This window comes from Seriola aureovittata, chromosome 18 (genome assembly GCF_021018895.1).
Source record: "Seriola aureovittata isolate HTS-2021-v1 ecotype China chromosome 18, ASM2101889v1, whole genome shotgun sequence".
NCBI lineage: Eukaryota > Metazoa > Chordata > Actinopteri > Carangiformes > Carangidae > Seriola > Seriola aureovittata.
This window is the reverse complement of record NC_079381.1, coordinates 19,401,017-19,410,200: the sequence shown is the minus strand read 5'-3', so window position 1 is coordinate 19,410,200 and position 9,184 is coordinate 19,401,017. Positions and strand designations below refer to the sequence as shown.

The 9,184-nt window shown below is 39.1% G+C and overlaps 1 protein-coding gene across 1 annotated transcript; it reads left to right on the top strand.

Annotated features, from left to right (window-relative positions):
* The first annotated feature begins 4,582 nt into the window (after window positions 1–4,582).
* ptges (prostaglandin E synthase) lies at window positions 4,583–7,732 on the top strand. Its single transcript, XM_056402732.1, has 3 exons — window positions 4,583–4,846; window positions 4,945–5,027; window positions 6,592–7,732. The coding sequence occupies exons 1-3, from the start codon at window positions 4,730–4,732 to the stop codon at window positions 6,839–6,841; spliced, it is 450 nt and encodes a 149-aa protein (XP_056258707.1). The 5' UTR covers window positions 4,583–4,729; the 3' UTR covers window positions 6,842–7,732.
* Window positions 7,733–9,184: the final 1,452 nt, after the last annotated feature.

Below are 9,184 nucleotides of genomic sequence, written 5' to 3'. Positions count from 1 at the left end.
CGGCTCGAAGAGGTTCGCCCCTGCTGTGTCCATTCACTGGGATGTGATGGGTGTGGCAAGTAGCAGCAGACGACTTGTCCTTTCCACCCTCATCATTAAACTCATTCCATTCTTACATGTGCTTTACACGGTGAAGGTCAGATGACAGATTTAAGAGGCCAGGTTGAGAGCTGTATTAATTGACTGTAATAAATACCAATTATGCATGGAAATGTGTGTGCCAATATGAGAACGGCCTCTTCAGAAGGAGAAATTAGTTGCAGTGATTCCCTTGAAGGTTTGAAACTGTTTTAAAAATGCTGACTGATTGTACAGAACACACAACATCCACAGTTTGTTGTTCAACACATGGAATGTGAGTAGTAATGTAATCAGCTAAAATAACTCTTGTGGGAGTGATCTGTGTTTATTGCTAGAGCTGTCAGAACGAACTGAACTCTGCCTGGTGTACACATACATTTTTAATATCCCCAAATTATGACCACTTGAGTGGGTTCCCCCATTTTACCTCAGTTACTACTCGCCTGCCGTGTTCAGAAAGTTAAAATAGATGTTTGTCACAAGATGCGCAAATCAGTAACAGCTGATTCAGAAACCTCCTGTCGCGTGCTGACTAAAACCAGAATGAGAAAACACATAACACCTAAATCAAAGACATGTTTTCCGGTTTTGTTTTTTAAACCACTTAATGTCGGCAGCGCCCCTCTTGTCTGACTTGCTTGCTGTGGCTCGAGGAAGCTAAGAGAAGCTCAAAATGTTGCTGTCTTAAAATCTGCCTTGAATATTTTTTGGCCATTATTTATTTTATTTCCTCATTTATTTTTATTGTATTCATGTTTTAAAAAACATTGTTCTCTCTTATTCATTTTCCTTCATCTATTGTATTGTTTTTAATGTATTTCTATTAATTTAATGGTTCTATTCACATATTTTTCTTAATTTCTATTTCAAGTGTGCATTCGTACTTTACATTTGTACTGTCTTATTATCAGCTTGTCAGTCACTTTTAAAGTAGACTGAACTTCACTTACTTGGATGAAAGCTGCTATACAAATAAAGTTTGATTGATTGACTGTGACAAGAAAACAACATTTTGTCCTTTAACTTGTTTTGAATAGTGACAGTGGAATCTGCCACTGACTTCCTATCTATTTCTTTCCACAGGCATGTATTATATATATATGTATCAAGCTGAAGAGAAGATGAATAACATGACACAGGAAGTGATTCATTAATCAAAGTGGTGTTGGCCACTGTAAACAGGTCCTGCGGGGATTCTGCAGCCAGCTAAACCTGAATCAAAGCGCTGCAGCATCGTCAGGGCAGCGAGTCACCAGATGAGTTTTCTCCTGGACTGAAAGAAGATTTGCTGGAGAGTCTAGTGCACACTGATTCAGCTCCTCTCTCTGTGAACTCTAGCTCAGCTGCTTTTGCAAAATCCAACCTCTGTAAATATTTACATGCCGTGTCTGGCAGCTCTGAGAGACGGAGAACACCCTGAGACAGACAAACTTTCTATGACTCCATGACCTTTTAACTCCAGATTACCCTCATCGGGCCCTACAGGCAGGGCTGGATGTAAGACTGCTGTGGTGTTTTGGTTTCTTTGAAAAAACAGGACAGAACTCGATCAGTTGCTGCCCTCTTTGTGCTGTTACCTCCCTTTCCCTGCTTGTCTATTTTATTTGCTGCAAGCCTTTGAAAAGAAAAAAAGAAAGGAAAATCCTGATAAACATATCGTAAGGAAACACTCACAGGCTTTGGCAAGGAATCAGTCAGTGTTTTACCCTACAGAATCAGACTGTAAAACTCTGAGATTTTCTTTCTGAACAAACATACAAAATAACAATTCCATGTTAAAATACATTTAGCCATTCCTATATTTATAGTAATAATAATAATAATAATAATAATAGTAATATCCTTTATTTATAACATACTTTTAAAGTCAAGTGAAAATACACAGTACCATAATAAAATACAATACATGCAGTGCAATGAGAAAAAATTATAACTTTTTTAATCTAACTAAAAGCCTGTTTATATTCAATAAATGATGCTCATACGTGTCAGTTTATTTGCATTTACATGAATGTTTGCAAAATAAAATGACCACATATCTATCTAACTTTTTCTCCTTCTACTTAGATATAGCTGGCAGATATATGGAAAGTATGTGGTCATGTTTTAACAATGTATGAAACAGCAACAACTGGTATGTACTGTGATAACCTGCAAATATATTCTAACAATATATTACAAATACAGTTGTTTGTTAAAGGTACATGTAAATATTAGATCTCAGTATATGTAAATATATTTCTGTGTCATAGGTGTCTTTATTAATGAAATGTTTCTTGCTTCCTGGTGAATTACATGGAGCGAGGATGACTGTGCATACTGACGTCCGTGTGAATGTGTAGAGTAACTGTGTGTATCTGTGTAATCTGTCTCCTGACCTGTTTGCACACACCATGGGCTGTGCCATGTGTTCCCAGCTGGTTGACATGTGGACTGTGAGAGTGAGCAGGACGGGCCGCAGGGCCATGGAGCTCACCGCGTACCCACAGATGCTCCAGGGAGGCTACCACAGAGTGACAGGCCTGCACTACATGTCCTCCTTCTCTGACGCTGAGGACTGCTGTGACGACACCAGCTCAGGCAGCTCGCTCACCTTGGACTGGCAAACTCAGGGGACTGATGGCTGACACTTGTCCAGGAGGAGTCTTCATACAAACATAAACAAGATGAAATACACAGGAAATGTGCAATAAATGTGTTGATTGGTGTTGAAGAGAAATAGGGTGTGAGTGATGTTGTTTTATCTTAAAATTAGATCAATCTTTTTGCAGGGTTTGTTTTTAGAAGAATGTCATTACCCTGATATCCAGTGGTGGAAGATATATTCAGATCTTTTATATAAGTAAAAGTAGCAATACAACAATGTGAAATGAATCTATTGCAAGTGAAGGTACTCAGGTAGTCAGTTTATAAAATCTGATTAATCGTTATATGCAACAAGATACTGTTTGTATTGATTAAAACTAGCTCCACCTCAACCTACAACATAAAATATGCTGCCTGCTGACAATAATATAATAAACATTATAATGTACCGTTATGAAAGATGAAATTTACCTGATAATACTTCTGTATTTTTACATAGGAAGGTAAAGGATCCGAAGACTTCCTCCAACTCTGTCCTTAAGTAAAAGTACGTAGGTTTCATCAGCAAAATGTACTGAAAAATGATAAAGTAGACATATTCGTTATGCAAACAAACAGCTTCTGTTACTGTAATATCATTATACATTATATTACTGGATTATTGTAACAGATCAATAATGTGGAAGTAGCATTTTACTGTTGTCATTGGTCGAGGATACTTGTAGTTTAATCTATAACAAATTACATGTTAAGTTTAAGAACAGTACTCATACTGTACCACTTAAAATGATGTCAGATTGTGGTGTTGAGCAAATAGGTTGCAGGATCGAGGCACCACTCGCACCTGAGCTGAGATAGATGAAAATGTTCCTTGTTTTCCACCCAGCCTCACAGCTTGTTTTGCCAGCAGCCAAAACACACACACCAAAATACGCAAATGATAAGACATGCTGGCTGGAAGTACAAAAGTTGCTCTTCGACTCATTAGAAGGAGATAAGTGGAGTTTTGTTTTATTGTTACTGGCATTACACACACTTCATTAAAAAGATTTATTCGTTTATCGTTTTATGCACGCTTATAGTTGTTTGATTGACTTTCCAACAAGAAAGGTTACGACTCTTCACACGTACCTGGTTCAAGGACACCTGGGCCTGTACGATTAGGCGCTTAAGTACAGTTTTGAAGTTTATACTTTATTCAACTACTTTATGCTACTATACACTATATTTCAGAGGGAAATACTGTACCTGTTACTCCTACTATCGTCTATAATTTCTTGTAACTTTTCAGATTATGATTCTACACAGAAAACCAATGAGATTTTAAAATGACACCCTTCAATATGAAAAGTAGTTCAACTTTACTCCAGCTGTACATGCACAACAATAAAATGCTGCTCACATCAGGAACTAGAAGAGAGCATACCTCTGCCAAAGCCGAACAATCCTACACATCTGTGAGATCCAATGATTATCATCTGGATCTGCAACACACTGTACAAAATCAGAGCTCAACACTACAAATATTTGTATTTGTATTTTGATTTTTTTCCCAGAGATCAGAGAAATTGATTGAAAATATTAAAATGCACATCAACATCTCACAATGTTAAAAGTTCCAGGATCTGCCTCTTTAACCAAAAGTGAATGGGTTCTTCCGTGGTCCATGTCCCATCCCTCCACCAAATTTTATGCAAATCGGTTCAGTACTTTTTGCGAAATCCTGCGGACAAACAGTCAGCTGAAAAAAACAATAATAACTAGAAAAATAGAAAGTCCTTTATGGGAACTTTTACTTTGTTGCAATAGTGACTTTATGGCCACAGGGAACGAGTTTTTGACGCAGGCTACAAGGAATTTCTCAAGGCATCCCACTCACACTGCAGGATTCATGGAACATGAATGAAACATTTCCGCTTCTTGTGATTAACCTGAGTGGGTGGAGGCATCGCCGACAGTACAAAAAGATTTCCCCTCGGACTCACTCTCACTTTCAGCAGCTTGTGTGACGCAAACACCAACTCCTCTGTGCAACTCACTTCAGAGCATCGTTCAAACAGAGATGGCAGTCATGATAAGGAACGAGGTTTTCTCCTGTTTTGTTTTCTACGGCGTCCTGCTGCTGATAAAAATGTACATTATAGCGATAATAACGGGACAAGTGAGGCTCCGTAAAAAGGTGAGTCCGTGATTAATAAAGAATTAAGGACATCAGCAGTGACAGCAACATAATATTCACTGTTCACTGATGAAAAGTTTGTTTTTCTTTCCTGAAAGGCTTTTGCCAACCCTGAGGACGCGCTGAGACACGGAGGTTTACAGTATCACAGAGAGGATCCCTATGTGGAAAGATGCCGGAGGTGAGAGCAGAGGGCTTTTACTGTGAAAGAAATACTTATTTACTTATTTATAGATTATAATAATGAGAAAAAAACACAAACTGTTATTTTTTTTGGCTACATTTGACTAGATTATTCAAACATTTGTTTAATCTAAATCTTAATAAATAAAAGTGGCAGTAATACTGTATGACGGCATCGAAAATGTTACTTAAGTATAAGTATGAGGAGCAAAATGTACTGACAGTAGACCTAAACAGTATGGTACTCACCACAGTATATCACTGGATTGTCATTGATGCAGTAAAACTTAACTACCATCTTTGGTTAGGGTATATTTTACATACTGTTTAGTGGCTTAATCCATAACAATGCTATCATTTTGTTATGAGTTCATCATATGTGAAACGTTAATTTGTAAAGTAGCTTAAAGGTTTCAAAGAAAGTGAACTAAAGAGTAGAATTGTAGTGGACTAAAAGTACAGTTGTTGGCATTAAATGAAAATACCCTAGTAAAGTGCATTACTTCAAATTTGTGCTTATGTTCAGTAAAAGTGCATAAATGTGCTTTGTTACTTTCCACCACTGATAGCATCAGAACGCCTGTTCACTTCTTTCCCTACTGTTTCTAGATTAGGATATTTCTATCATGAAAAGCTTGTGTTAAAAGGAAACAAGTTCATTCACACTGACTGTTCACTGGTTTTGTTGAAGCTTCTGGGATTTCTTTGGCTTTGGTTCATTTTACCAACATGCATGTGCCAAATTTTAAAAATAATGAAAAGAAAAACAAATCTCACTTGGATATTTCTGGCAAATGTCAATTTCCCTGTAATTATAAAAGGACATTTTTTTTCTGAGTTAAATTTTTCCATTTTGATGCAGCTCTTGAGTCAGACCATGTATTTTCCTTCAGCCCATTGGCAGCCTGTGGTAATTTTGCTTAGTTTTGTTTTAACTTGTCATGATCCATGACAGTAGTGAGGAAAGCAGATATTTTTCTACTAGTAAAAACAGTAAATCTCAGTGGTGACTGAGTCATGCTACAACATTGTGTGCTAAAATAGTCTGCAAGTCTATTCAACTCTCCCATAATGTACTCTTTCTGCAAGATTTGTTAAGAGGGCAGATTGCCAGGATTAATGTTATCATAAAGTTGAATCCTGTGGGTGGAGAGGAAGCAGGAAATTCACATGGCTGTTAAGTAAAAAGCAAAATGAGTATGAATCAGTTGTTTAACACTCGCTCTTTGTTTTATTATGTATTTATTATTTACCACTCTGTGCCTGTATGCCTGTTGGGATTCCTTAGCTCTCCCTTCTCACTTAATGTTGTAAGGTATCTGTCTCCTCAACCCATCATGTTCACACGTCTGCTGTTGTATGATGCACGTGAGACTAGCAGACTGACTTAAAGTGATGAGTAACGTTTACTTAGACGTCCTGTCACCCTTCAGACGACCGGAATGTCTTATAGAGTGTCATCACTTCACTGAGTCACAACATTACAGGCTATGAGAAGCAGATGTGTGTGTCCGAGGTCAGACGCTGTACGTGAGTGTGACTGAATCTCCTCTCTCCGACAGAGCTCACATTAACGACATGGAGAACATCTTCCCCTTCCTCTTCCTTGGTGCCATCTACTCCCTGACTGGACCTTCGCTTCCTGTCGCCCGCCTCCACTTCCTCGTCTTCTTCCTGGGCCGCGTGCTGCACACCGTCGCCTACTTGTTGGCCCTTCGAGCGCCCACCCGCTCTCTGGCCTACACCGTAGCGCAGATACCGTGCGTCTCCATGGCTGTGCAGATTCTCATGGCAGTCGCGGCGTACGCCTAAATATCCAGAGATGAGGGACTGAAGTCTTCTGGCTCGTAAAGGTGTCTGTTACAATTTGCGACCTGTGTCAGAAAAAAAGCAAGAGGAAGATAGTGAGAAGCCTCCAGGGAGGGAGAGCGTGAGAGACAAGAATGTCAGTGGGAGTGCAATATACTGCCAAGGTGTGCGATTACACCGCCGCAGGGTGTTGTGAGAGTTTGTCAGTATTTTCTATTGTTTTATTTACAAATGTGACGATGTCTTAAAAGTTAATTGAAGTTGCCAATTTGTACTGTACTTTTACTGGTGTATTTAAAATGCAAATGAAGGTTGGACTTAGAAACTCACTGACTGACAGTTGTAGACATTTGCCTGGAGCCACGGGAACATTTTCCAGAACTGCACTGTACAGTATGTTAATGCCTGCCCCCTTTTTGTGTTTACACACAACACGGACCACCATTCATGTGGTGTTGTATCCACTGTGGTTTCCTGTGTGGATACTCCATCTGTTGTGTTAACATTTGTTTGCATGCTACCTTCAACAAAAGCATAAAGTGGATCCCGGCATGATGACTGATGATGTGTTATAAGATTTTAATACTGCTCCAGTGGAATATTTGTATATTTTTACTGTGAGAGTCAAAACTGTCTCTCAAGTTCCTAAGGAAGAAGAAAGAGGTTTAGGACTGAGAAATGAATCTTTACAACAACTTGCAGGGAAAAAAAGAACATAAAAAGCAGTGGAGTAGGTGTTCTGATGTCTAGTATTTAATTTTATCTGTGAAAACACATTTCAAAACCTTTTTTAAAGTATTGCAATAATAATTTATTCTTCAGTTTATTGTACATAGTGATGTTTTTGACTCACTGGACACACTTTTTGTAGGCAATAAAACAAACCACAACCAAGCTGTGCCATGCTGTACTTAATGGTTTCTCAATTCAGTGATTTATTCATGGGATCATTGTTGACTTTGCCTGCTTGTGCAAAGACAGCGTGTTCCAGTGTGAAGGGGAACGGGCCCCACTTTGTGTGTGAGAGTGAGACGATCCAGAAGTCTGCGGCAAAGCTCCAGCATTCCTTTACCTATTATGTAAGACCTTTCGACTGTGCTGTGTTCTCTGTTGTATCCTGTGGGGATTGATGGGGCTGGGGAACATTATAGACGTACTGAGAGACCTTAGGGGGCTCAGTCATGCATTCACACTGAACACGATTACAGTACGTATGGTGTGGTGTGTGTGTGTGTGTTAACCGGTTCAAATCACTTGCTGCGTTATGAGTGAAACGTTCTGTTTTCCCATGTTTTACGTCATCTGTTGCTCAGTTCTTTCACTCTCTCCTGTTTGATTTGTATTTGGCGAGAAGAGATAATTTTCCAACATGATGTAATCCCAGTAATTCCATTTGCAGTGATTTTCCTACCAGTGATGACTGATGACTCAGCTTGAAATTACAAAGCAGGAATGTTTTGTGATTATAGTTTTTACCCTCTAAACAATAGAAATATAACAAGCCCATAGAGCATGGAAGGACTGGTAAATCCTTTGCTTTGAATGAATGAGCCTCGACACTATATATGATCTGGGTGAAACATAAAGCTATTAACATGCCAGAGAGAGGGGTGTGTCTTTCCTTTGTAAGCGTCAGTGGTGTGGTCGTCTCAACCTGCCTGTACCTTCAGGGGAAAATGGAAACGAGACACACGTCCTCTATCCTATTACTCCTCACGTTTCCTCTCTTTGCCACTCACTTTTTCACCCAGTGAACTCACAGGGAGCTGACTCGCACACACACACACACACACACACACACACACACACACACACATACACACACACACACAAACACACACACACACACACACAAATCACAGACCGCAATCTAGTTGTAGAGTAACCGGAAATGTATGGCTACATGAAAATAACTTTTATTTCATGTCAGATCAGGCGATGACTCTTACAAAAGCTCAGTTTTGGTTGTTCCTGGCTGGTCCCTGTTAGGAGACCAGTTTATGTTGGGGTGGTCTTTTGTTCACAGGGTGCAGGGTCATCTGGCTCCTACAATAAGGAAACAGAGTGGTGAGAGCCAGAAATTTAACAAGCAATAAACTGGGACAAAGCACATTTTTTTGGTGGTTTCATCATAGTGCAATTATACCATTACTTAGCCCCACCTCGTGGCCACATGCAGACAGTATTGAAACAAACCTGTGGTTTGTGCAATTTTGACTTTCTGCAGGGACTACCTGTGGCTTTCTGCATAATCACACTCAAACTCCTCATTTTTTAATTTTTAAAAAAAATTATTATTATTTTTTTAATTACTGTAAATATTACAGAAGCAGACACAGAGAAATG

Coding starts and splice junctions, on each gene's coding strand:
- ptges (XM_056402732.1), top strand. CDS start 4,730: ATGGCAGTCATGATAAGGAACGAGGTTTTCTCCTGTTTTGTTTTCTAC. Junction 4,847..4,944: donor AAGTGAGGCTCCGTAAAAAG/GTGAGTCCGTGA, acceptor CTTTCCTGAAAG/GCTTTTGCCAACCCTGAGGA. Junction 5,028..6,591: donor TATGTGGAAAGATGCCGGAG/GTGAGAGCAGAG, acceptor TCTCTCCGACAG/AGCTCACATTAACGACATGG.